Below are 26,225 nucleotides of genomic sequence, written 5' to 3'. Positions count from 1 at the left end.
ACATCCATCCATCCCAAGCTGGGACGTTGCCTGTGTGTGCCTTTCTCCAACACTTTCTCCAAAGTGTTTCTCAAATGTGCCCACTTTTTCCTCCCTCTGCCCCAACCCAGCATCACCAGTGTTCTGGAAGACTACAAAAAGATTCTCACTGGCTTCCCAGCTTCGATTTTTGCCTTCAGGATCTCCAAACCATTCTCCATCTTATTTACAAAGACGGGTAACACATACATGATTTAAAAATTCCAGCTCTAGGGGCGCCTGGGTGGCTCAGTGAGTTAAGCCACTGCCTTCGGCTCAGGTCATGATCCCAGGTCCTGGGATCGAGTCCCGCATCGGGCTCTCTGCTCAGCAGGGAGCCTGCTTCCTCCTCTCTCTCTGCCTGCCTCTCTGCCTGCTTGTGATTTCTCTCTGTCAAATAAATAAATAAAATCTTAAAAAAAAAAAAATTCCAGCTCTACAGGTCACCCCTCTAGCGGTTAACTTCTCTATTTTGTGGTTCCCCCTCCAGTCTGGGCATCCTAGGTACTCACGTGGCCACACATATTCACCCCAGCCCATCAACCCACATGGCTCTTAGCTTTTACCCTCTAGCGAGGCATTCTTTTCCCATCAGAAGTGGATACCTCAGTCCCTTGGGCAGTCCCGGGCCTTTCAGGTTGGACCGAGTGCACTAGTCTCTAACTAGTCACTTCTTTGTCCCTAATCTCTGCAACCTGGGATAAAACCCTTTGCTCTCTTCTTAGCCCCTTCTCGCACCTGGCCAGGGGGTCCCTCCCTCAGGGCTGTTTCCAAATCACCTCTTTTGGGGGGCCCACCCGTCCATCTGTCACATTTATCTCGGTCACAGCACCCGCCCTGCCCCTGTCCTTTATGTTCTTCGACTCTACTTGGGACTACAAGCTAATGGGTGAGGTCTCTAACGCCCTCCCCGCCCAGACACCGGAGCGCCCGAGCGCTGCTGCGGAAGCCAGGCCCGCAGATCCACCCGGCCTCAGAAGAGAAAACCAGCCGCCACCCGCTTCGCAGCTTACTCCCAGAAACCCTTTGGCGGGGAGCTGGAGATTGGCCCTCTACGCCCTTCCTGCGGAGGAAACCGAGCATGCGCAATGGCAGCTGCGCCTAGCCCTAAAGACTGCGCAGGCGGGGACTGCATCTCCCAGCAGGCCCTGCGGCCAATTTTCATTCCCGCGTGACAAGTGACTTCCGGCGCGGAGGGGCGGGGCGCGCGGCAGAGGCAGCTGCTGGGGCAGCTAGGGGAGCGGCCGGGTGGCCGGCGGGCGCCAGCCGCCATGGAGGCCGTACCCCGCATGCCCATGATCTGGCTGGACCTGAAGGAGGCTGGTGACTTCCTCTTCCAGCCGGCCGTGAAGAAGGTAAGTGCTTCCCCCACAGCCCCCACCTCTCCCGCGTAGCGCCGTCTGCCAGCGCGTGACGCCCCCTGCGCGTACATCATCTCCCTAGGCCCTGGTCGCGGCGTTGGGTGAGGCCAGGAGGGGCCTCGGGTGGATTTCCTCAGCCTGGCCCACCCCCCGCAGACATTTCTGTCCCCTCTTCGCCCGCTCGGGGCTAATACCCACAGTCTCGTCGAAACCGGCTTCCCGACTTCTGCTCCGGGCCAACTGCGGTTCTCACTGAGGCACCGCACTTCCTCGGGGTGACGCTCCGGACCTAGTTCGGCTCGCCCCTCCTCCACGCCGGGACCGCCCCGCGAGGAGAGGCGGGCTTCCCTGGCCGTCTCGTTGACCTGTACCCTAGGTGCGCGGTCCGTCCAGGACCGTGGCTCCGCTTGTGTGTTTTGAAGGTGGGAGCCAGAGGTATGCCTGACCTCTGCCATTGGGGTCTCTCTGACAGTTGGTGCAGTTGTCTTTGGGCTCTTACGAAGAACCATGTTCGGGAGCCCCCTTGGACCAAAAGATACAGTTCCTTGTCATTTTTGGAAGGGTTACTGCTTTTCTTAACCTCCTGGAGGGGAGAGGAGCCTGTAGCTCCCCGAGAAACCTTAGCAGTTGCTGTGTTGAACGTTCAGTTGGACGGGGGAGACAGGCAGGTCTGGTGATGGAGGCAAGGGAGCTCTGGCGAGATCAGGTGGGGCTGGCACAGGGGCCAGGCGTGTGGAATGAGCATCAGGTGCCCTCTGAGACATCAGCCTTGGGGAGGGCCACCTAGCACTGGGTTTCCCTCCCTCTCTTTACCAGTAACAAATTGAATTCCTTTGATTCCATCATTAAACTAAACTTCTTTGGGCACTTGTTTCCTCATTTGTAAAGACAGGAAATTAGATTGACTCTAAACCTGAAGAATTTTGTTAGCTCTTTCCCAGACTCTGGTCTTCTCTCCATCTGCTCTTTCAGGCAAGTTCAGTTGGATGAATTTTTCTAAAACACAACAAAACTCCTTTGTTTTCTCATTCAGCCCTAACCCATTTAGAGTTCTCCCTGACCAACCCCAGCCTTTTCAGTATTTTTTGACGGCCAAGTGTATGCTTGATCTGTGTATCTCTGATACAGATTCTGTTCACAGTCAGCCATTTGCTGTTCTCTTAACATTCTCTGTATTTTGCTCTTCTGTGCCTTTGGTTGTGGAATTCCTTGCACCCAGAAGAGCTCTCTTCTTTGTCCTGTGGGATGGGGATGGGGCCCCTCTTTAATTTCTGTATATTGGTTCTGTCCATCTTTCAAGGCCCAGTTTAAGTTCTTTCTCTTCCAAAAGCGTTCTTTAATCCTTTCATCTGGATGAATCTTTCTCTTCTCTGAATCCCTTTTTCCATTCTTTTCCCAGTGTTCGTATGTGTGCTATGTTTTAACTATTCAATTCTAAATGACCAGAGAAGCATCTCCTTGTCCTCAAAGCCTAGTGGGGTCCCCTCTACATAGTTGGGCATTCAGGAAAATGTTTCTCAAACGACTGAATGACATTTGAGAGGGAATTTAGACATGGTGACCATAAATTTATGGAAATCCAGTGGATAAAGTCTTAGCCCAGAAAATCCTAGGAGATATTTTTGTTGGAACTTAGCCTTTGATACTCTGGTCACTCTTACCTGACCAACCGGGTTTTTTGTGAGTAATGAGTTTCTGGAAGGCTCTCTGAGCCTCCAGAGAGTAGTTGCTCATTAGCCGTTCAGCCTCAGGTGGTCTTAAATGCTAAAGAAACTATTCATTTCCTAGACACGAATAGTCTTTGTTTTTTTCTTTGTTTCCTCTTCTTTGGGGTTGGGAAAGATATGCCATTTATTTGATAGGTTAAGATTGTGGCATGTATTTGCAAGAACCCACTGAAAAGGAATAGCAGTGTTTGGGTAGGCTGGGCTTCCTCAGGGTACCCTAGAACTCTGCCTGAGGGAGACTGCAGAAGCCACTTGAGCCTGGGAACTCTTGACCCGGACTCCTCTCCCAACCCTAGAGCCCCTACCCTGCCTCTGCCATTCGTATGTTTGTCTTCTTCTACCCTTTCTCTCAACTGTGGGAACCTTCACCAGTGACTTGGAGCTGAGAGGTGGAATTTAATTTAGGATACTGGGGTAAAAATGGGTTCTGTTGAGGTCAACCTATTGAGCACTATTACCTTGGTAATACAGATGAATAAGAGAATTCTTTTTTTTCTTTCATGGAGTTCAGTTTAGTAAAGAAAGTTTAAAAATTAAATGGTGGTATCAGTGGAAGAGTATATGCAGTGTATGAAGTACCAGCCTAAGGAGGGGCCATCAGAGAAGGCTTGGTGGGCTTTGAAGGATGAATAGGAGTTTTCCAGATAGCTAAAGGGTTTCTTTGTAAGGCCTGGGCTGTTGAAAAGATCTTTCTTAATGGTTAGTACTGGGTTTTGCTCCTAATGAACATGCCTTCAGTTGTGGAGTAACGTGAAATAAGAGCGAGGAGAACAGTAAGCTGGTTTGGAACTGCAGTGCCAAACTTTAGGTTGGGATACTGGGGCCCACGTAATTTTTGAGTGGGAAAATGCTGCTGTCTCTGCACTTTCTTACCTGTGCTGTGGAGCCCAGAGTGCTGACTCACTGGAAGCTGATGAAGGCTGATTTGTACTCTACATCACCGAGTGATTTGGTGACAGGTGTTGGTATTTGAAGTTGTTTGCTCTTTCGGTCCCAAACGCCTGCCCTTAATCAACTGCACTGGAGCTTAAGTCAAGCTCACTCGGACTTAGGTGTTAACATCCATCTCGGATTCATTTATTGAACAAATAGTTATTGAGTGACTGTAGGTGCCAGCCCTGGGAAGTCAGGGCTGTATGTAATGACAAAAATTCCTGCTTTCATGGAGATTATCTTTTTTTTTTTTTTTAAAGATTTTATTTACTCATTTGACAGAGAGAGAGACATAGCAAAAGAGGGAACACAAGCAGGGGGAGTGGGAGAGGGAGAGGGAGAAGCAGGCCTCCCGCCAAGCAGGGAGCCCGATGCGGGGCTCTGTCCCAGGACTGTGGGATCGTGACCCGAGCCAAAAGCAGACGCCCAACAGACTGAGCCACCCAGGCACCCCTGGAGCTTGTCTTCTGATGATCCACATAGTAACTCTTCCTCAAGGGCAGATGTATCATGTGGTAGCCATCCTGCCAACTGAGTGGCTTCGTGGCCTCACCTCTCCTCCCACTCTGGCTGGATTGATCTCTAAATCTCCACTTTTCCACCACATTCCTCCAGAGGAACTGCCTGCTATTCAAGGCCTGCCACCACTGGCTTCAGCCTGCTTCTCTCTAATTCGCTCCCCCAGGCCTCCTGTAGGAACTGTTAGCCTCTTTTCCTTCCACATCTGATCATCGTTCTTGCTCTGGTCCTTACTGGAATTCCTTTCCTCCTGTTCATTATTCAGGTTGAACCCTCCGTCCTCCGGGCCCCTTTAGCTGACTAGCTGTTGTACCAAAGTCCTCCAAATTCAGTCAGGTCTTAATGCTCAGTTGACCTGCGGCACAGAGTACACACTCTTACTACCTCTTCTTATGGTTCATCTTACTCACTTGTAGTGCCTAGTGTTTAGGTTTGTGGAATTTTTCTCCCTCTTGTCAATAGCCGACTCCTTTGAAGTTCTTGCCGCTTACACAGAAAAGGAGACAACCAGGTGCCTAAAAGGGGACCCTGCCTCCTCAGCAGTGGGGAGCATGGGATGTTGCCGGTTACCTCTGGTGGTGACCTGGCTTTTCTCTTATCACAGATTTGGAGTCACCAAACCTGTCTGCCCAGTTGTGTTTTAAAGCCGAATGGCTCCAAGAGCAGATGACTTTCGTTGTCCAGGTCATCTCTCTGACTTGAGTCTCATACATAAAACCTGTATCCATTTCACTCCAGATTCTTTCCTTTACTCGGGAAGTAATAAATACTTGTGTGTGGAGAGTGCTTCACGAGTGTTGGTTGAATGACCTAGTCTAGTTCTAGCACCTGCCAGGAGATGTAACTTGAGTTATCCTTGCTGGTGGTGTTAGAAGAGATGGGGGAGAGATTCCTTGAGTGTAGGGTCACTCTGGTCACTCTGTTCTCATCCTCGGTGCTGTTGGTCTGTAATTTGGTTTTAGGCTTGCTGACATCAAGGGGCAATAAAATTTCTTTCTCTGAATAAATCTTATTTGAAATTCAGTAGCAAAGCATATGTTGTAATTAATAACACTCCTTTATGTGGGACTTAGTTTTATGTGTGTTTCCATGGACCAGCCCAAGGAATGCCTCATATTTGAGTAAATCCTGCAAGTGGGGGAAAAAATAAGTGTGTGGTGAGCAAAGGTAATGTTAACACATGTGTGCCTTTTATTCTCTTTTTTCTTGGCTTATTGCTTTAATTAGCACCATGGAATTCCAAGATGTTGTATCAAATTAAGAGCAAAAGCTAAACACCCCCACGGCCTGGGGGTGGGTGGACCCAGACACAGAAGAATGGGAACATGCTAATAGAAGAGAAAGCGATACAAATGGAATATCCCTGGGTCAAGAGTCAGGAAACCTGGCTTGGGGTTCCAGCACTGCCATTGCTAATCTCTGGTTCCTTTTTTTTTTTTTTTTTAAAGATTTTATTTATTTATTTGACAGACAGATCTCAAGTAGGCGGAGAGGCAGGCAGAGAGAGAGGAGGAAGCAGCCTCCCCACCAAGCAGAGAGCCCGACCCGGGGCTCGATCCCAGGACCCTGGGATCATGACCTGAGCTGAAGGCAGAGGCTTTAACCCACTGAGCCACCCAGGCGCCCCTCTGGTTCCCATTTTTACAATCCGTAAACGAATGGCAGGACCTAGGATGAATGTTTGCATACAAAATTCTGGGCCATTTGTTGCTCAGTTAAAGAGAAGAATAGTATCATGGAAATAGCATAGACATTGGAATCAGACAGTCCTTGGTTTAGGTCCATCTCTTCCACTTAATTTAGATGAGCTTCAGCTGCTACAAATAATTATATAACTAATCTGTTCCTCATTTTTCTCACCTGTAATATGGAACTACTCTAACGCATAAGCTTGTAAGAATCAAGAATTAATGCATGTGAGTTCCTATTAGAGGTCTTAACATCATATTGATCTTTCTCTCTGGAGATGGCCTTTCCATTCTCTTACTATTTTGCGCTTGTAACTCCTTCCTTTCCTTTTTTATCCCCCCCACCCCAGTGACTTTGATCCCTGGACATGGTCTCAATTAACATAGACCTGTCCGTAGGTCTTTTTGTTCCCCCAGGAAAGGATGGCCAGCTGGTCCAGAGCCGACTCAGGCTCTGGGGATTCTCTGGTCCTTTCAACCCTAACTCGATGTTGGTTGTGTAGGTGCACTGGTGTCCTGTTGTTGCCTTCTAGTTTTTTGCCCCTGGTCTGTGGTGGCAGGGTCCGAGATCTATTTGCTGCTGGGCCTTTTCTCAGGTTCTGTCAGGAGCTTCAGATCCTGAGCAGACTCTTCTTCTCAGCTCTGCAACTGTAAAGAGTTTGATTTTGGGGAGCACATGGGTGACTCCGTCGGTTAAGCATCTGCCTTCAACTCAGGTCATGATCTGAGGGTCCTGGGATCAAGCCCCGCATTGGGCTGCCTGCTCATCGGAGAGCCTGCTTCTCCCTCTCCTCCCTTGCTCATGCTCTGTATCCCTATCTGTGTCTCTCAAATAAATAAATAAAATCTTAAAAAAAAAGTTTGATTTCATTGTATTTGTGTGTTCTTGTTTTGTGTGTGTCTTTATACACACACCCGTGTGTGTGTATATGTATATATCCCACAAAGCTTTGAAAGTAAGTTGTATACATCTCAGCACATCCTCCTGTGTGACCATATTATCATCACACATAAGAAAGTCCACAAGGGGCGCCTGGGTGGCTCAGTGGGTTAAGCCTCTGCCTTCGGCTGAGGTCATGATCTCGGAGTCCTGGGATCGAGCCCCGCATCGGGCTCTCTGCTCTCTCGGGGAGCCTGCTTCCTCCTCTCTCTCTGCCTGCCTCTCTGCCTGCTTGTGATCTGTCAAATAAAAAAAAAAAAAAAAAAATGCTTTGGAGACGATAGGTAAAATTTTAATATATATTATAGTAGAAAATTTTTGTGGACTTTCTAAGCATTTCTTTTTAAGATTTTTTATTTATTTATTTGACAGAGAGAGAGATCACAAGTAGGCAGAGAGGCAGGCAGAGAGAGAGGAGGAAGCAGGCTCCCTACTGAGCAGAGAGCCCGATGCGGGGCTCCATCCCAGGACTCCGAGATCATGACCTGAGCCGAAGGCAGAGGCTTTAACCCACTGAGCCACCCAGGCGCCCCTCCAAAGCATTTTTTAAAAAGATTTTATTTTTAAGTAATCTCTACAGCCAACATGGGGTTCCAACTTACAGCCCCAAAATCAAGAGTCACATGTTCTTCACACTGAGCCAGCCAGGCTCCTCCCCCCCGAAATATTTTTATGACTTCCTCCCCAAATTCAGATTCAGTCAAGGTTCTCATATTGTATTTAGTTCTGTTTCTTTAATCTTTTAGAATCTAGACTAGTCTCTTGTTCAGGCACACTCCCATGACATTGATTTTTTTTCAGAGAGTAGGTTCACTGTTGGGCAAAATGTCTCATCTTTGGGATTTTCTTGAGTGTCTCCTTTTAGTATTTTCAGTTTGTTCATCCATTCTCTGCATTTCCTGTAAACACAACCTTTTGCTGAGTATCTAAAACACCTAGTAAGGCCCCTACCATTTCTGATGCTTGGTGGGGGGTTGGAGGGGTGTCGCTGGCAGGACCCCGCCACTATGTCAGGCACAGTCTGGTGAAGGCATGTTTAGAATGTAGGTAAAGGAGCAGCTGAAGTTCAAGGAAGTGATGTCTCAGCTGAGTCTTAATAGAGAAGAGGGGACAACATGTGAACAAGCATTGAGACCTGAGAGCAGCAATTCCACAAGCCTGGTGGCTGGGGGTCCCCAGGAGTTGCTAGAAGACAGTCCTTGAAGGCTGTTGGGAGTGATTGTGAAGAGCCGTGAACTCTTTGCCTAGGAGATTACCTTTGGTTTTGGAGGCTTTGGGGAGCCATTGTCACACATCCTTTTCAGATTACGATTTTTCTCTTTAGATTGCAACTCAGTTATTTCTCATAATCTCACTGTCCTGAGAAAAGTATGTTTGGGTTTTGTTTTTTTTTTCCCCCTAGCTGTGTGTGTGTTTCAGAAGGCTTTGAAGTTAGGAGTGACACTGGATTTTGCTAGAAAGAGAACTCTGGCCTCTAGGTGAGCGGTAGATTTGAAGGGGTGAGAATAGAGCTTATGGACACATGGGTCTTGCAGGAGGTAAAACCAACAGAAGAAGGTCAGGGTTGGAGGTTTGAGCATGTGACCGGTTGATGCTGAAAGAAGCTCAGCAGGACCCTTCCCTCTGCCTGTCCCTCCTCTCCCTTTCCCTGCCAGTGCAGGTAGGAGCTGTCACGTGGCCTGGGTTCCCGCATTGTTAATGCCTCAGCTTTGTGGCATAGGTTCTGGGAAGGGACCTCAGAGCAGGTGAGTGGGCCGCAGACACTGTTTGTGCTACTGGAGAGAGCTGGCCACCTCTATTCAGCCTTTTTAGCTTCCTTCACCGCTTCACAACCTTGGTTTGGGCCTTAGGGAACCTGTGAGGTGGGCATCAGTGCCTTAGTGTTTGTGGAATGGGTGTATCTGCCCCTGCCCCCAGGTTGCTAACGCTGGCAGCAGGCACCGCAACAGGCTTCCTGGTCAGTGGCCTTAGTCTGCTGATCTTAGATGGACAGGGGCTCTTTTGGTCCAGGCTATGCCTCCAGGCTGATGAGTGTGCTCATTTCCGAGAGAGTCCACTCCTGAGGTGGTTGAGTGCTTTGGGGCCAGGCATGCCAGTCCCCTCTCTGATGTGGGCACTGATTTTTCCTTCTCCTATGTGGATCATTCCCATCACACACCTGTGGGCCTTTCTTCAAGGTGAGGACGATGTAAATCATTTGTACTGCAGTGCCCTTCCCTAGCCAGGACAGCTGGTGAAGAAGGCTTTGCACTCCCACTCTTGTTTAGTATGTCTTGCCTACATTTGTTGTTGGGTTAGGATTACGGTTGTCATCCCAGAACACAGCAAGGTCCAGTCTTTGAGGGAGGCTTGAATTGGTGGCCTCTTTTGGGATGCTCAGTGGGATCCCGTTTCAGCCAGCTAAGTTCCCCAGCTTCCCGAGCTGCCAGAGTCCTGGACTTTACAGAGAGGGCTCAGCCTGATGAAGACCAGCCAGCATGTTCACATAGGGTGGTCCAGTCGTATTTCCCATTTAGCTCAAAGGTAGAGGCTCCCATGGTCAACATCTTAGTGCTACCCCATTATTGAGGTGGAGTTCCCAGTGGTCCAGGAGATAGGCTCGTGGTTGTGGATCTAGACTGCCAAGGGTTCAGGGCGGGAGTGAGAGCAGGGGAGTGTTCTGTGTTCATGGTTTACATTCTCTCTCTCTCTCCCTCCCTCTAGTTTGTCCTAAAGAATTACGGAGAGAACCCAGAAGCCTACAATGAGGAACTGAAGAAGCTGGAGTTGCTCAGACAGGTAGGAGGACAGTACTTTTACGCACTTGTGAACGGGTTTGATAGGGAGATAAAGAAGCCACCTGGAACTGTGTTATTTTATTTATTTATTTATTTATTTATTTATTTTAAAAGATTTTGTTTATTTATTTGACAGACAGAGATCTCAAGTAGGCTGAGAGGTAGGCAGAGAGAGGGGGGGAAGCAGGCTCCCTGCTGAGCAGAGAGCCCGATGTGGGGCTCTGTCCCCTGGGATAGACCCTGAGATCATGACCTGAGCCGAAGGCAAAGGCTTTAACCCACAGAGCCACCCAGGCGGCCCCTGTGTTCTTATTTTAGTTTAATATTTTTTTCTCTTTAAAGCAGCTGACGTAATAGAGAAGTTTGAAAATGCTTAAAAGCAAAAAAAAAAAAACAACTTTAATCCTCACAAATTTTTTAATATATATTTTATAATTTTATATGTAGTTGATCCTTGAACAACATGGGTTTGAACTGTGTGGGTCCACTTCTAGGCAGGTTTTGTATAGTACAGTACTATTAATGTATTTTCCTTGTGATTTCTTTAACATTTCCTTTTCTCTAGCTTACTTTATTATAAGAATACAATATTTAATACATATAACATAAAAAATATGTGTTAACTGACCATGTTACCACCGAGGCTTCTGGCCAGCAATAGGCTTATTAGTGGTTAAGTTTTGGGGAAGTCAAAAATTATAGTGGATTTTTGACTGCTTGGGGGATCAGTACCCTGAACCCCACAGTGTTCAAGTGTCAGCTGTGTATACTGTATAAAAACACAGTAGGACCCTACACTGCCTATACAGCCTACATAGTCTACTTTTTTCGTTTAATGTATTGTGGGTTTGTTTCTGTATCAGTGAACATAGAACCATATTATTTGTAACATCCTGTGATCATTGCACTGCACTGTGATTTAATCAGTCTGGTGTCAGAGAACATTCGGTTATTTCCATTTTCCCCATTGTAAGTATAAGCTGTGTCTGTGCATGCTTGACCACTTCTGGGATTGTTTCTGTAGGAATTAGTGGGTGAAGAGGATGCACTTGCTTTCATTTCCACCCCCTTACTCCTGCTGCTACTTTGCAGTTCTGGCAGTTAGGTGAAAAGGGTATTTAATTTTAATTTTCAGTTATTTGGTTAATAGTAAGGTTTCGCAGTCGTTAATGTGTTATATATCCTTTTAGGACTTGCCAGTGTCTTCTGTACATTTTTCTCCTAGACTTAGATAGGCTTTATTGCATTTCACAGATACCGTATGTGTTTGTTTTTTGCTTTTTGTTTTTTTTAAATGTTTTATTTATTTATTTGACACAGAGAGAGATAGTGAGAAAGGGAATGGAAGTAGAGGGAGTGGGAGAAGGAGAAGCAGGCTTCCCGCCGAGCAGGGAGCCTGATGTGGGGCTCAATCCCCGGACCCTGGGATCATGAGCTGAGCCGAAGGCAGATGCTTAACGACCAAGCCACCCAGGCACCCCTGTGTGTTTGTTTTTTATTTATTTTTTAAAGTAATCTCTGCACCCAATGTGGGGCTCAAACCCACAACCCTGAGATCAAAAGTTGTATGCTCCACTGACTGAGCCAGCCAGGCGCCCCTAGATACTGTGTTGTTTTGTTTTTGTTTTTGTTTTTGTTTTTGTTTACAAATTGAAGGTTTGTGACTGTCCTGCGTGGAGCAAGTCTTTGGTTCCATTTTCCTGACAGCAGTTGTTCACTTTGTGTCTCTCTGTCACATTTTGGTAATTCTCAACAATATTGTAAACTTTTTCATCTTTATATTTGCTGGGGTGAGCTGTGGTCAGTGATTTTCGAGGTTACTATTGCCGTGGTTTGGGGGCACCATAAACCCCATCTAAGCACGTAAATTTAATCGGTAAATGTTGGGGGTGTTCTGACTGCTCTACCAACCAGCTGTTCCCCTGTCTTTCTCTCTCTCCTTGGGTCTCCCTGTTGCCGTGAAGCACAACAGTATTGATGTTAGGCCAGTTATTAACCTTACAACAGTCTCTTACATGTTCAAGTGAAAGGAAGAGTTGCACATTTTCATTTTAAATCAGAAGCTGGAAATGATTAAGCTTAGTGAGGAAGAGAGGTTGAAATCCAAGGTAGGCCATTGTACCAGTTAGCCCAGTTGTGAATGCAAGGGAAAAGTTCTTGAAGGAAATAGAGTTTTTACTCTGGTGAGCACACAAATGGTAACAAAACCACATCAGCAGTGGCTGATGTGGAGAAAGTTTGGGTGATATTGTTAGAAAATCACACTAGCCACAACATTCCCTTAAGCCAAAACCTAGCCCAGAGCAAGACCATGACTTTTTAATTCTGTGAAGGCTCAGAAAGCTGAGGAGGCTGCTGAAGGAAAGTCTGAAGCCAGCGGAGGTTGGTTCATGAGGTTTAAGGAAAGAAGCCATCTCCCTAACATCAAAGTACAAGGTGAGGGGCGCCTGGCTCAAATGGCAAAGTGTCTGCCTTCGGCTTAGGTCATGATCTCAGGGTCCTGGGATCGAGTCCCACTCCCTGCTCAGTGAGGAGTCTGCTTCCCCCTCCCCCTCTCCCTTTCCCTTTGCCTCTCCCCCTGCTTGTTCTCTCTCTGTCTCTCTCAAATAAATAAACAAATATATAAAATCTATAAAAACAAAACAAAACAGAGTACAGGGTGAAGCAGCAGGTGCTGATGGAGAAGCTGCAGCAGGGGATCTAGAAGATAATTCGTGAAGGTGGCTGCACTGCACAACAGACTTTCAGTGTGGAGAATCCACCTTTTATACTGGAAAGTGCCATCCAGGACTTTCATAGCTGGAGATGAAGTCAGTGCCTGGCTTCAGAGCTTCAAAAGACCGGCTGACTCTCTTGCAGCTGGTGACTGTAAAGTTGAAGCCAGTGCTCATTTAGTGTTCTGAAAATCCTAGGGCCCTGAAGAATTATGCTAATTCTCCTCCGCCTGTGCTCTAGAAATGGAACAACAAAGTCCAGATGGCAGTACATGTGTTTACAATGTAGTTTGCTGAATTTCGTTTTAAAGATTTTATTTACTTATTTGACAGAGAGAGATCACAAGTAGGCAGAGAGGCAGGCAGAGAGAGAGAGTGTGGGAAGCAGGCTCCCTGCTGAGCAGAGAGCCTGATGCGGGGCTCGATCCCAGGACCCTGAAATCATGACCTGAGCCGAAGAGCAGAGGCTTAACCCATGGAGCCACCCAGGTGCCCCTATAGTTTACTAAATATTTTAAGGCTCCTGTTAAGACCCACTGCTCAGGAAGAGAAGATTCCTTTCGAGATATGACTGCTCATTGACAGTGTACATGGTCACCCAAGAGCGCTGATGGAAATGTACGAGATAGATGTTGTTTCCATGCCTGTTAACACAACATCCATTCTGCAGCTCATTTTGACTTTCAGGCTTATTCCATAAAAGATGCATTTCATAAGGCTGTATGTAGCTCATAGATGATGATTCCTCTGATCTGGGTGAACTCAGTTGAATACCTTTTGGAAACAATTCATCATTTTAGATGTCATTAAGAACAGTGGTGATTATGGGAAGAGGTTGTCAACATGAATAGGAGTTTGGAAAAAGTGGGTTCCAGCCCTCATGGAGGACTTTGAGGGATTCAAGACTTCAGTGGAGAAAGTCACCATGGTGTGGTGAAAACAGCAAGAGAACTTGAACTAGAAGTGGAGCCTGAAGATCCGACTAAGTCACTGCGATCTCATAAAATTTGACCAGATTCTTACGGATGAGCAAAGAGAAGTGGTGTTTTGAGCTAGAATCTGTTCCTGGTGAAGGTGCTGTGAAGTTGTTGAAATGACAAGAAAGGATTTAGAGCGTCAACTGCATTGATAAAGTAGCAGCACGATTTGAGAAGACGGACTCCAATTTTGAAAGAAGCTCTGCTGTGGGCAAAATGTTCTCAGACAGCATCACATGCTCCAGAGAAATCATTTGTAAAAGGAAGAGCAAATCCACGGGCAGACTTCACTTACCATACTTAAGAAATTGCCATAGCTGCCTGCGACCACGACCTTGATCAGTCATCAGTATGGTGGCAAGACCCTCCACCAGCAAAAAGGCAACAACTCACTGAAAGCTCAGATGATGGCTAGCATTTTTTAGCCATAAAGCCTTTTTTTTTTAATTAAAGGTTTTATTTATTTGACACAGAGAGAGAGCAAGGGAGACTGCAGGCACAAGCAGGGGGAGTGGCAGGCAGAGGGAGAAGCTGGGAGCCCGATCCGGGGCTCCATCCCAGGACCCCGGGATCGTGACCCAAGCAAAGGCAGATGCTTAACAACTGAGCCACCCAGGTGCTCCTAGACTTTTTTTTTTTCATTGTTGTTGCTATCGTTAAGTGTCCCTCCCCTTTTATATTTTCCACCTGTTACAGTTAGTGTGGAGAAAAGCAGTTGAGCAATTTGTTTTGTTTTTTTAACTTTTAATTAATCTCTGCATCCACTGTGGGGCTCATACTCATGACCCCAAGATCAAGAGTTGCACACTCCTCCAGCTGAGCCAGTCAGGTGCCCTGAGCAATTTATTTTGTTAATTGTTTTTTTTGCGATAGTATTTGAGTTCATTTTCCTGGGGGTGGGTGGGAGAAAAGCAACAACAAGGTGCCCAGTAAAAGAGAAGCGTCGTGATGGATGGATCCGGGAAGCGTGACACTAGAGGGGGCTTTCATCTGGCAGTTCGGGGTGAGGCCTTCATGCTTCCATGTGACTTACTGATGCCTCCCTCTGCCTCCCGAGGTGGTGTGGTCCCAGCCGTGCACATGGTGGCTCATCAAAGACACAGTGGGGCAGTGGGTGTGGGAACCAGAGCTAGAAGAGCTGAGGCAGGCTCAGTTCTCAGGCGAGGAGCCGAGGTACTACCTACAGCATTGCGGAGACAGCGTTACCAAGGCCAAGTGCCAGGTGGCTTATTTCACTTTGGAAAAATTGGCCCAGGAGTTTCTACAGTGGAAGGCTCCAATTAAGGGAGCTACACAGGAGTCCATTGCAGATCTTTTTTTTTTAAGACGTATTTATTTATTTGAGAGGGAGGGAGAGAGAGAACATGCATGCGTGGGCAGGGCAGGAGCAAAAGAGAGTGAGCGCGAGCTCAAGATTGGGGAGGGCCAGAGGGAGAATCTCAAGCAGACTCTGCCCTGAGCACAGAGCCCAATGCAGGACTCGATCCCACAACCCTGAGATCATGATCTGAGCGGAAACCAAGAGTCTGATGCTCAACTGACTGACCTACCCAGGCGCCCCCCGGAAATGGAAGGCAGATAAAGTTTGGGGAGCTGTAGGAGATCCTCTTTTGGTGATCTGGCCTCAGTATCCTCATCTATAAAGCAGGGGCTGGAAGAGTTGTCTCTAAGAAGACCTTCCGACTGCAACTCTGAGATTAGTTCTTGACTTATAGGGCCTAAAGCTGGCAGGCGGTGAAGGGTTTGTTGGCAGAAGCGGGGTGGTGGGAGTGGTGCGGTCTCAGAGCTCCCTTTCCTCTCTGCTGTTGGCTCAGCCCCTCAGGTTCTGCCTAGCTGCTCCCCATGCAGAGCCCGGCAGGGCGGGTGGTAGGGTTGGCGGGCTCGTCCTTGGCCGGATTGAAAGATTAAAAGTGCTGTGGAGTTGTGTCGCTTGGAGGGAGGGTTGCTTCCATTGTTTCCTAAAGGTGGTTTTGGGAAGCACAAAGACAAATGTTTTCTGCTTTAATCTTTTTGTATATGCTTTAGTGAATATTAAAAAACTGTGTAGCTGGCACACGGAGCCTGTTGTTTCAGAGGGGCACCTGCTGAGGATGCGGCTCCACTTTGACAGATGGGTCAGCCTGAAGGAAGATGTTAAGTCCGTGAGGCATTTGGTTCTGGCAGCAGTTCTGATGGGGAGTGGGTGGTGACTGGGTTCCGGAAGGCCTGGCCTGAGGGATGTGTCCCACGGCAGCGGTAAGGCCGTGAACATGTCTGATCCTCGTTTTGGGTTCTCTGGAAGCCGCTCTGGAGGGAGTTTAACACTCCTGCTCAGAGAGGAGCTGGAGGCACCGGGGAGTGCTGTCAAGTGGGACTGGGGAAGTAGCCCCGCCCTTTCTTCTGGGAGCATCCCAGGCGCCCACTTGCGCCCCCGCCCACTTGCGCCCCCGCTGTGGAGTGTGGTGTCCTCCAAGGAGGGTTTCTGCTAGCCAGGGCTGGTCAGCCCAAGGCTGGGCCCAGTGGCTGCTGAAGTCCCCAGGGGGCAGTGGGGTGCTGTGGTTCTCTCCAGCAGGTGGGGTGAGGGTGTGCACAGTGCTTCTAGCCCGTCCCTTCTTTGTTTTGTGCACCTGCTTCTTGGAGAGGATGTTGTCTGTTCTTTTGTTTGTTTGAGTGCAGGGTTCATCTGCTTTGTTTTATTTCCCCCAAATGGGAATAGCTTTATTTTTTATTAAAAAGTGAAAGTGGGGGAGGGCTGGGTGGGATGAGGTAACTGGCTGATGAGCATTAAGGAGGGCCTGTGATGTAATGAGCACTGAGTGTTGTGTGCAGCTGATGAGTCACTGACCTCTACCTCTGAAACTAATAATCCGCCATATGTTAATTAATTTAAATTTAAAAAATTTTTTAAAGGAAAAAAGTGAAAGTGTTCAATATAACGCGAGTAAACAGTACAAAGAAACAGATGTCTCTATATGTATGGATAGAGTAGGAGAAGTTACTTAAACCCTGTTACCCAGTGGTATTTACTTAACGTTTTGGTGGATAACCTTCTAGAATCTTTTATCTTTGTTTATATACCTAGTTGGCTGTCAGTATCTATATGATTTCACATAAATGAAACTATACTGCTTATCTGTTGCCTTTCTTTTTTGGCTCAATAAATATGTCATGAACATCTAAACGTAATAGAGACTCTCATCTTCAGTCTTTGTGGCTGTGTTCTCTCCTGGGGGTGGCCTTGACATAATTTATGTGAACAGTCCTCTTCGGTGGCGCGCAGCATGTGACCCTGTTAATAACGCTGTGATGAATATCCGCGTGTGCTCGTCAAGCATTTGCTTCTCTGCGTATCTTTTACTGTATGTTCTAGACACAGAACCATGGGTCAGTGTCAGGTACGTGAACATTTTTAATGCCTGTTGTAGAACTGCCTTCCGGGAAGGTAGGACCCACTCAGCCAGCCCCAGCTGGTGGGGCGGTGGTTGAACAGCTGCAGCCTTAGCTGTGGGCTTTCTCTGGATCCGTTGGAGCGTGCGGTCTCTGTCTCAGATGCAGATTTCTCCCTGGGGCCTCTGTGGACAGACAGACCTGCCTGTACTCTACCTCAAGTGATGGCGGGACCGCTTCTCCCATCTGCCCCCAGAATGCTGTCCGTGTCCCACGGGACTTTGAGGGCTGCAGCGTGCTCCGCAAGTACCTGGGCCAGCTCCACTACCTGCAGAGTCGGGTCCCCATGGGCTCGGGCCAGGAGGCCGCCGTTCCTGTCACCTGGTGAGAGCTGGCAGGCAGGGCTGGGGGGATGCCCGGAGGGAGCCTGGGCCAGCCCACAGTGTTTGGATGGTGGGGATGTCCCCTCCCCTTCCCCAGCTCCCTCTCCTTTTCCTTACCACAGAGGACCGGGGTGGCTTGGTGTGGTCTCCTTAGACCTCCCTCTGACCTAACTGGGGTGGCTGGTCCTCTCACCTGGCCTCAAGGCTTTGGCCAGCTCCTTCCCTTAAGATGATGGGGTGCCATGTCCGCAGGACCGAGATCTTCTCTGGCAAGTCTGTGGCCCATGAGGACATCAAATACGAGCAGGCTTGCATTCTCTACAACCTTGGTGAGCTGCCTGACCCTTCCCCCGTGGGCCTGCCTCTCAGCTCTGCCGACCCAGGATCTCAGCTCAGCAGAAGTCCGCGAAGGCAGTGGGCTCATGGACAGAAGACCCCTGGGTTCCGACCCCTCCACTGCCTTCCCCATAGCTCTCCTAGCACCTCTTTCATGGGCCATGGGCACACTGCTGGGGGAGAACCCCCTCTTCTGCCACGTGGTGGTGCTGCCGTGTGCTCTGGCCAGGAGTGGTGACCTCTCTTTGACTGGACAGCTCTAACCCCCCAGTGGCTTTGGGCTGTTCCAGGCGGGAGAACAAGGCTGGCCTCAACTAGCCCTGCTGTCAGCCCTGACGACTTAGCCTCAGTGTGGCTCAGGGGAGAAGCCTGGGGAGTCCAAGTGCTGTGTAGGCATCCCTGGGGCCTCAAGACTGGAACCGTAGGCTGGGTACTGTGGACGGGAGTTCCTCCTTCCTCCACCCCATCTCTGCCTGGTGTAGAGCAAGACACTGAGGGGCTTGGCTGGACTTGGGAGTTTCCCCTTCTGGGTGTTCTTGGACCAACTGCCCCAGTACCCAGACCCTGTCTTCCCCTGCCTTATGCTCGACAAAGGTGTGCAGCGACTCAGGGAGCAGCCCCAGGCTAGCTCTGACACCATGTCCTCTGACTCCCCAGGGGCGCTGCACTCCATGCTGGGGGCCATGGACAAGCGAGTGTCTGAGGAGGTGAGGAGTGGTGGGCAGGACACAAGACATAAGGGTGGGGCTAAGTGTTCTTTGCCTCCATAGTCTGTGTTCTGTCCCCTGGGAGTGGACACACGGGCAGCTGTCTGGCTCTGCCTCTGACCATCGTCCTCTTCTTCCCTTCCAGGGCATGAAGGTCTCCTGTACGCATTTCCAGTGTGCAGCAGGCGCCTTTGCCTACCTGCGTGAGCACTTCCCTCAGGCCTACAGTGTGGACATGAGTCGCCAGATCCTCTCTCTCAACGTCAACCTCATGCTGGTGAGGAGGGGCCCTCGTTGGGGCCCAGTTCAGTCCAGGGGAGGGGACAGCCAGCGCCAGATCCTGGACCCGGCCCTGTGCACATGGCAGTGGGGATGTGGTTTTGATCTTTTGAGCTGTAGGTTGGTCAGAGCAGGAGGGTGCTTCTTGGAGGTGGGAAGGTGGGAGGAGAGGACAGGATTCTCTGGTTCCCCTGATGGGAAGAGTAAGATCTCTGCATTTGTCGGCCCAGGGCCAGGCTCAGGAGTGCCTTCTGGAGAAGTCAATGTTGGACAACAGGAAGAGCTTTCTGGTGGCCCGCATCAGTGCACAGGTAGGGGCAGGGGTGGATGGTGGCCCTTAAGGGACTGAGAGCAGACCTTTAGTTTACTCCTGACCCCCACTCACAACCCCATCCTGGCCCCCAGGTAGTAGATTACTACAAGGAGGCATGCCGGGCCTTGGAGAACCCCGACACCGCCTCACTGCTGGGCCGGATCCAGAAGGACTGGAAGAAGCTTGTCCAGATGAAGATCTACTACTTTGCAGCTGTGGCTCATGTGCGAGCCCCGGGACCACTGGGGCGGGGCGGGGCGGGGCGGGGCGGGCACCGTTTGGGACGTCAGCTTTGGCTCTTCTTTCTTCCCCCAGCTGCACATGGGGAAGCAGGCGGAGGAGCAGCAGAAGTTCGGGGAGCGGGTGAGTGAGCTGTGGCGAGGAGGGGTTCGGACTGATTCCAGCCTTGTTCACAAGGTGCTAGAGGGCTTCCTTCCATGACAGAGGATGGGGAGGCTCTCCTCACTCCCACATCCTTGGCCACCCCCTGGCTGCAGGCCTGGTGTTTCTTTTGTGTTGTCCTATCTGCTTCACCTTTGTCCCCAGGGGACTGAGGTGGGGATGGGTTGGTTGGGGGGGGGGGCGGGCTAGCTGTAAAGTGGAGCCAGCTGGCCTGCCAGACTCAGTGCTGTTGGCTGGGCTGACTCCTGGCTACTTCCTCAAGCTTTTGGTCTTCTAGTGGGTCACCTCATGAGCAGGCAGAGCTTAGTGGGGTTGCAGGAGGAGGGAAGGATGGACTGGGCTCTGCCTGCTGCCCCCGCCACAGGTCGCATATTTCCAGAGTGCCCTGGACAAGCTCAATGAAGCCATCAAGTTGGCCAAGGTAAAGCTGAGGAAGAGCCTGGCTGGCCCTCAGAGCCCCGAGAGTACCTGGAGTGAGCCTTCAGGGGCTGAGGATTGTGCTGGCACTGGCTTTGATTGGTGCTGAGTCCCCTCCCATCCCTTTCCTCCAGGGCCAGCCTGACACCGTGCAGGACGCACTGCGCTTTGCTATGGACGTCATTGGGGGAAAGTGAGTCTTGGGCTAGGAAGGGTCTTGGTCCTCTGCCTGCCTCGTTGGGCGGAAGCCACCAGTAGCTGAGAGGGTGGCCTAATTGCTGGACTCCCCACTGCCCCCTCTGACCCCAGGTACAATTCTGCCAAAAAGGACAATGACTTCATCTACCATGAGGCTGTCCCAGCACTGGACACCCTTCAGCCTGTAAAAGGTCTGGAGCTGAGGGAAGGCTGAGGATTGGGGGAGGGCGTGAAGGCAGGAGTATAGAACAGAGGCAGACTCGAGGCTTGTGTGGGCCTGGTTTCCACCGTTCTTCTCCCTCCCAGGCGCCCCCTTGGTGAAGCCCTTACCGGTGAACCCCACAGACCCTGCTGTTACAGGCCCTGACATCTTTGCCAAACTGGTACCTATGGCTGCTCACGAAGCCTCGTCGCTCTACAGGTGGGTGGGAGGGGCTGACCTGTTCTTAGCACAGATGGGGTTGGGAGGTCTCGAGACCTAGCTTCCAACACCTGCTTTGTCACTTTGGCAGTGAGGAAAAGGCCAAGCTGCTTCGGGAGATGATGGCCAAGATTGAGGACAAGAATGAGGTCCTGGAGTGAGTGCGGAGCTGGAGGTGGGAGGCGGGGGGTGGGGGTGGCCATGCGGTGTACCTCCGCAGGGTCCCCAGTGCTGCTTGCAACAGGGAGAGGAAGAGTGAATGTCTTCTTGTATCAGGTTGCCTAGCCTTCCCTTTCCTGCACATGGTCTTGGGTGCCAGATATATAGGGGAACAGTCACCTGGCTTGGGAGGGCAGTGTTCCTGTGTCCCATTGTTTTCAGCAGTGCCCCAGGTGTGTTCTGTGGGGCTAGGCCAGACCTCCAGTGGTGGTCAGGATGCTGATTTGCCTCTGCTGGGACCTCAGACCTGGTTTCAGTGGTGGGGCTTACCCTCATGAGAGGAGGGAGAATTGGGTCGGTGCCCACCTGGTCCTGTTGCCCATTCCCCCCCCCAGTCAGTTCATGGATTCAATGCAGCTGGACCCTGAGACTGTGGACAACCTTGATGCGTACAGCCACATCCCACCCCAGCTCATGGAGAAGTGTGCGGCTCTCAGTGTCCGGCCCGACACCGTCAGGAACCTTGTTCAGTCCATGCAAGGTGAGCAAGGGGAAAAGCACTTGGGTGGCGGAAGTCCTCTGCAGCGGCCTTCCGGTGTTCACTGAGGACGGAGGTTGTACAGGCACCCACCCTCATGCTTCCATCTGTCCTGCTCAGAGAGCCTGGGGCCGGGCACAAGGTGGGTGCCTGGTGTGGCTGCCTCAGGAGCTGTTCCCCTCCTGCAAACGCCCCCCCAGCGTTGTCAGGTGTGTTCACGGATGTGGAAGCCTCCCTGAAGGACATCAGGGAGCTGCTGGAGGAGGATGAGCTGCTTGAGCAGAAGCTGCAGGAGGCCCTGGGCCAGGCCGGGGCCGGCCAGGCTGGGGCCGGCCAGGCAGGCTCCAAGGCAGAGCTGGCTGAGGTGAGGCGCGACTGGGCTAAGTACATGGAGGTCCACGAGAAGGCCTCCTTCACCAACAGCGAGTTGCACCGGGCCATGAATCTGCACGTGGGCAACCTGCGCCTGCTCAGCGGGCCGCTGGACCAGGTCCGGGCTGCCCTGCCCACGCCAGCCCTCACCCCAGGTGAGCACCCCCCGCCCTCCCCGCATCCTGTGCCCGTAGGGAGGGACGTGGAGCTGGATCCTCTGGTCTCACCGACCACTGCTGCTCGCAGAGGACAAGGCCGTGCTGCAGAACCTGAAGCGCATCCTGGCCAAGGTGCAGGAGATGCGGGACCAGCGCGTGTCCCTGGAGCAGCAGCTGCGGGAGCTGATCCAGAAGGATGATATCACGGCCTCGCTGGTTACTGCCGACCACTCAGAGATGAAGGTGGGGCTGGTGAGCCAGGGCCGGTCTCAATGCTGGGCTGTCCCCTGAAGCAGCACGGCCCTGAGTGTCCCCTATACCCCAACCCCCTTCCTCAGAAACTGTTCGAGGAGCAGCTGAAGAAGTACGACCAGCTGCGGGTGTACCTGGAGCAGAACCTGGCGGCCCAGGACAACATCCTCCGGGCACTGACTGAGGCCAACGTGCAGTATGCGGCCGTGCGGCGGGTGCTCAGTGAGCTGGACCAAAAGTCAGTGCCTAGCCCTGCGGTGCAGCCCAGACTCCCGCCCGGAGCTCGGCTCTGCTCCTCACCTGCCGCTGGCCTCTCTGCCCACCAGGTGGAACTCCACACTCCAGACCCTGGTGGCCTCCTACGAAGCGTATGAGGACCTGATGAAGAAGTCCCAGGAGGGCAAGGACTTCTACGCGGACCTGGAGAGCAAGGTGGCTGCTCTCTTGGAGCGGGCGCAGTCCACCTGCCAGGCCCGTGAGGCTGCGCGCCAGCAGCTCCTGGACAGGTGGGTGTGGCCTCAGGGCAGCTCCAGCCCAGACCCAGGCTCCCCGATGGTAGTCTGGCTCCACTCCTTCCTGACCTTGTCCTGCAGGGAGCTAAAGAAGAAGCCGCCCCCGCGGCCCACAGCCCCGAAGCCACTGCTGCCCCGGAGGGAGGAGGGGGAGGCAGCAGAGACGGGAGACCTGCCCGAGGAGCTGCGCAGCCTGCCCCCTGACATGGTGGCTGGTGCACGGCCACCGGACACCTACTTGGGAACTGCTACCCCACTCCACTTTGCTCCCAGCCCCTTCCCCAGCTCTGTGGGCCCAGCACCCCACTATCTCTCAGGTCCCGTACCTCCTTGTACCTACTCAGGCCCCAGCCAGGTGTTGCAGCCCAGGGCCCCCCAGGTCCCAGGCCACCCTGCAATGGCCATGGCTCCTGGACCTGCCCTCTACCCAGCCCCTGCGTACGCACCAGAGTTGGGCCTTGTGCCCCGGTCCTCCCCACAGCATGGTGTGGTGAGCAGTCCCTATAGGGGTGTAGGGCCCCCCCCGCCAGTTGCAGGTCTGCCCTCGGCCCCACCTCCCCAGTTCTCGGGCCCTGAGATGGCCATGGGGGTTCGGCCAGCCACCACCACTGTAGATAGTGTGCAGGCCCCCATCTCCAGCCACACCGCACCACGGCCAAACCCCAGCCCTGTTCCTCCCCAGCCCTGCTTCCCAGTGCCCCCACCACAGCCGCAGCTACTGCCTGCACCCTACACGTACCCTATGGGAGCCAAGCCGCCCCTCACAGCTCCCCCCGCCCAGCACCACTTTCCTCCTGGGATTCCCCCGGGTTTTCCAGCCCCTAGGGTTGGGCCCCAGCCCCATCCTGCAGGAGTGGCATTTGGGCCCCAGCCCCCCCAGCAGCCCCTTCCACTCCAGCATCCGAACCTCTTCCCACCCCAGGCTCCAAGGCAAGTACCCCCACAAGCTCCCTACCCTTTTGCCCCCCAACCTGGTGTCCTGGGACAGCCAACACCACCCCTGCACACCCCCCTCTACCCGGGCCCCTCTCAGGACCCTCTGCCCCCCCACTCAGGAGCTATGCCCTTCCCCACCCCTGGTCCACCTCAGTCTCCCCATCCCACCCTGGCATATGGTCCTGCCCCTTCCCCCAGGCCCCTGGGCCCCCAAGCGGCCCCTCTCTCCATCCGGGGTCCCTCACCTGCTGGCCAGCCCACTCCCAACCCCCATCTGGTGCCTTCACCTGCCCCGTCACCAGGGCCTGGCCCGGTGCCACCTCGGCCCCCTGGTGCAGAGCCGCCCCCGTGTGTGCGCCGGGGCACTGCGGCCGCAGACCTGTTGTCCTCCAGCCCGGAGAGTCAGCATGGAGGCACGCAGCCCCCTGGGGGTGGGCAGCCCCTGCTGCAGCCTACAAAGGTGGATGCGGCCGAGGGCCGCCGCCCACAGGCCCTGCGGCTGATTGAGCGGGACCCCTACGAGCACCCTGAGAGGCTGCAGCAGTTGCAGCGGGAGCTGGAGGCCTTTCGAGGACAGCTGGGGGACGCGGCAGCCCTAGACACCATGTGGCGAGAGCTGCAGGATGCCCAGGAACACGACGCCCGTGGCCGGTCCATTGCCATCGCCCGCTGCTACTCCCTGAAGAACCGGCACCAGGATGTCATGCCCTACGACAGTAACCGCGTGGTGCTGCGCTCGGGTAAGGACGACTACATCAACGCCAGCCGCGTGGAGGGGCTCTCACCCTACTGCCCGCCCTTGGTGGCCACCCAGGCGCCACTGCCCGGTACGGCCGCAGACTTCTGGCTCATGGTGCATGAGCAGAAGGTGTCCGTCATTGTCATGCTGGTGTCTGAGGCGGAGATGGAGAAGGTGAGAGGGCGAGGGGAGGGGCGCCTGGGAGGGGCCCCGGCAGAGCAGCCCTTATCGCCTTGCCTGTTTCTTCAGCAAAAGGTGGCGCGCTACTTCCCCACGGAGAGGGGCCAGCCCATGGTGCATGGCGCCCTGAGCCTGGCCCTGAGCAGCGTTCGGGCCACCGAGACCCACGTGGAGCGCGTGCTGAGCCTGCAGTTCCGGGACCAGAGCCTCAAGCGCTCGCTCGTGCACCTCCACTTCCCCACTTGGCCTGAGCTGTGCGTCTGCTGTCCCTGGGCGGGCGGGGGGCTTGGGCGCGGGCACCATAGGGGCAGCCGCTGAGCTCGGGCTCACGGATCCCGCCCGCACCCGCAGGGGCCTGCCGGACAGCCCCGGTAACCTGCTGCGCTTCATCCAGGAGGTGCACGCGCACTGCCTGCACCAGCGGCCCCTGCACACGCCCGTCGTCGTGCACTGCAGGTACGGCCCCACGGGCAGCGGCCGTGTGCCCCGCAGCACCTCAGCCCTGGGCCGCGCTTACACCCCCTTCCTGCCGCAGCTCCGGGGTGGGCCGCACGGGAGCCTTCGCGCTGCTCTACGCCGCCGTGCAGGAGGTGGAGGCTGGGAACGGGATCCCCGAGCTGCCTCTGCTGGTGCGGCGCATGCGGCAGCAGAGGAAGCACATGCTGCAGGAGAAAGTAAGGGTTGGGGGCGGAGCGGGCGGGATGGGGCCGGGGAGGGGCCCTCTGCCCTGAGCGGCGAGGCCCTGCCCTGCCGACCGAGCCGAGGGCCCTCTCCAGCTGCACCTCAGGTTCTGCCACGAGGCGGTGGTGAGACATGTGGAGCAGGTCCTGCAGCGCCATGGTGTGCCTCCTCCGGGCAGACCGTCGGCTGGCACCAGCGTCAGCCAGAAGGTGAGGAAGGAGACCCTGGGGCCGGCAGGCGGGCCCCAGCCTTGCAGACGGGTCTTCACCCACTTCTGTCTTCCCAGAATCACCTTCCTCAGGACTCCCAGGACTTGGTCCTCGGCGGGGACGTGCCCATCAGTTCCATCCAGGCTACCATTGCCAAGCTCAGCATCCGGCCTCCTGGGGCCCTGGATTCTCCGGCTGCCAGCATCCCAGGCCCCGTAGAGCCCCCGGGCCTGCCACCAGCCAGCCTCCCAGAGTCCCCTCAGCTCCCACCCTCCTCCCCACCCCCCTTCTCTTCACCCCAGCCTGAGGCCCCCCAGCCTGAGGAGGAACCGCCAGTACCTGAGGCACCCAGCCTGGGGCCCCCCTCCTCCTCCCTCGAGCTGTTGGCCTCCCTAACTCCCGAGGCCTTCTCTCTGGACAACTCCTTGCGAGGAAAGCAGCGGATGAGCAAGCAGAACTTTCTGCAAGCCCATAATGGTCAGGGTCTGAGGGCTGCCCGGGCCACTGACGACCCCCTCAGCCTTCTGGATCCACTCTGGACACTTAACAAGACCTGAAGAGGCTTTGCCTGCCCGGTCCTTACACTACATCTCCCGCACCAGTCTGCCCACCCTAGCAGGGCCGCTCCGGTGGGCCTGGTCTCTTGTTCCCATTCCTGCTGCCTTCAGCCCTGCCTGGCCCAGCCCGCACCCCTGTGGGGTGGAGATGCCTTGCGGGCCTTGGGTTAGGTTCTCCTTTGTGGGACCTGACTGACTTTTTCAGCTCTTTGCTATTAAAGTAATAAACCAACCTGTTCTGTGGCCAGCGTCTGCCTGTTGCTGCCTTGGGTGGGGGGGCAGACCTGGAGCCTCAGCAGCACTGCCTGAAATGTGGTGCCTTTAGTGAGCTTGGATGAGGCCAGGTGGTAGGAGGACCACGGAGCTGCCCTTGGCTTCCGCACCGCTGAAGGGTGAAGGCTCAGAGCCACCCCTGTGCACCATGGAGGGCTCGTGTTGGGGTTCGGGCATGGAGGG

At 53.1% G+C, this 26,225-nt stretch overlaps 1 protein-coding gene across 2 annotated transcripts; it reads left to right on the top strand.

Annotated features, from left to right (window-relative positions):
* The first annotated feature begins 1,210 nt into the window (after window positions 1-1,210).
* Window positions 1,211-26,012, top strand: PTPN23 (protein tyrosine phosphatase non-receptor type 23). Of its 2 annotated transcripts, none has more exons than XM_047695223.1 (25): window positions 1,211-1,373; window positions 9,890-9,964; window positions 17,277-17,404; window positions 17,656-17,732; window positions 18,397-18,446; window positions 18,592-18,723; window positions 18,956-19,036; window positions 19,131-19,262; window positions 19,354-19,401; window positions 19,805-19,861; window positions 19,992-20,050; window positions 20,167-20,246; window positions 20,362-20,476; window positions 20,568-20,633; window positions 21,031-21,176; window positions 21,374-21,700; window positions 21,792-21,946; window positions 22,042-22,193; window positions 22,282-22,461; window positions 22,549-24,316; window positions 24,392-24,576; window positions 24,674-24,778; window positions 24,858-24,996; window positions 25,099-25,212; window positions 25,290-26,012. In XM_047695223.1, the coding sequence occupies exons 1-25, from the start codon at window positions 1,290-1,292 to the stop codon at window positions 25,767-25,769; spliced, it is 4,935 nt and encodes a 1,644-aa protein (XP_047551179.1). In that variant the 5' UTR covers window positions 1,211-1,289; the 3' UTR covers window positions 25,770-26,012. The 2 variants fall into 2 exon arrangements, with proteins under 2 accessions (XP_047551179.1, XP_047551186.1); XM_047695230.1 differs by having other exon boundaries at window positions 1,354-1,373; window positions 17,183-17,404.
* The last annotated feature ends 213 nt before the right edge of the window (window positions 26,013-26,225 follow it).

The sequence above is a fragment of the Lutra lutra genome, chromosome 1, assembly GCF_902655055.1.
Source record: "Lutra lutra chromosome 1, mLutLut1.2, whole genome shotgun sequence".
Taxonomy (NCBI): domain Eukaryota; kingdom Metazoa; phylum Chordata; class Mammalia; order Carnivora; family Mustelidae; genus Lutra; species Lutra lutra.
The sequence above is the reverse complement of the archived record's forward strand: the minus strand, read 5'-3'. Positions and strand labels throughout refer to the sequence as shown.

Bases quoted from the DNA above. Each gene is read 5' to 3' on its own strand.
- PTPN23 (XM_047695223.1), top strand. From the start codon at position 1,290: ATGGAGGCCGTACCCCGCATGCCCATGATCTGGCTGGACCTGAAGGAG. The intron at 18,447-18,591 runs GTGAGGAGTGGT...CTTCCCTTCCAG, and splicing joins ACAAGCGAGTGTCTGAGGAG to GGCATGAAGGTCTCCTGTAC. The intron at 20,247-20,361 runs GTCTGGAGCTGA...TCTCCCTCCCAG, and splicing joins CACCCTTCAGCCTGTAAAAG to GCGCCCCCTTGGTGAAGCCC.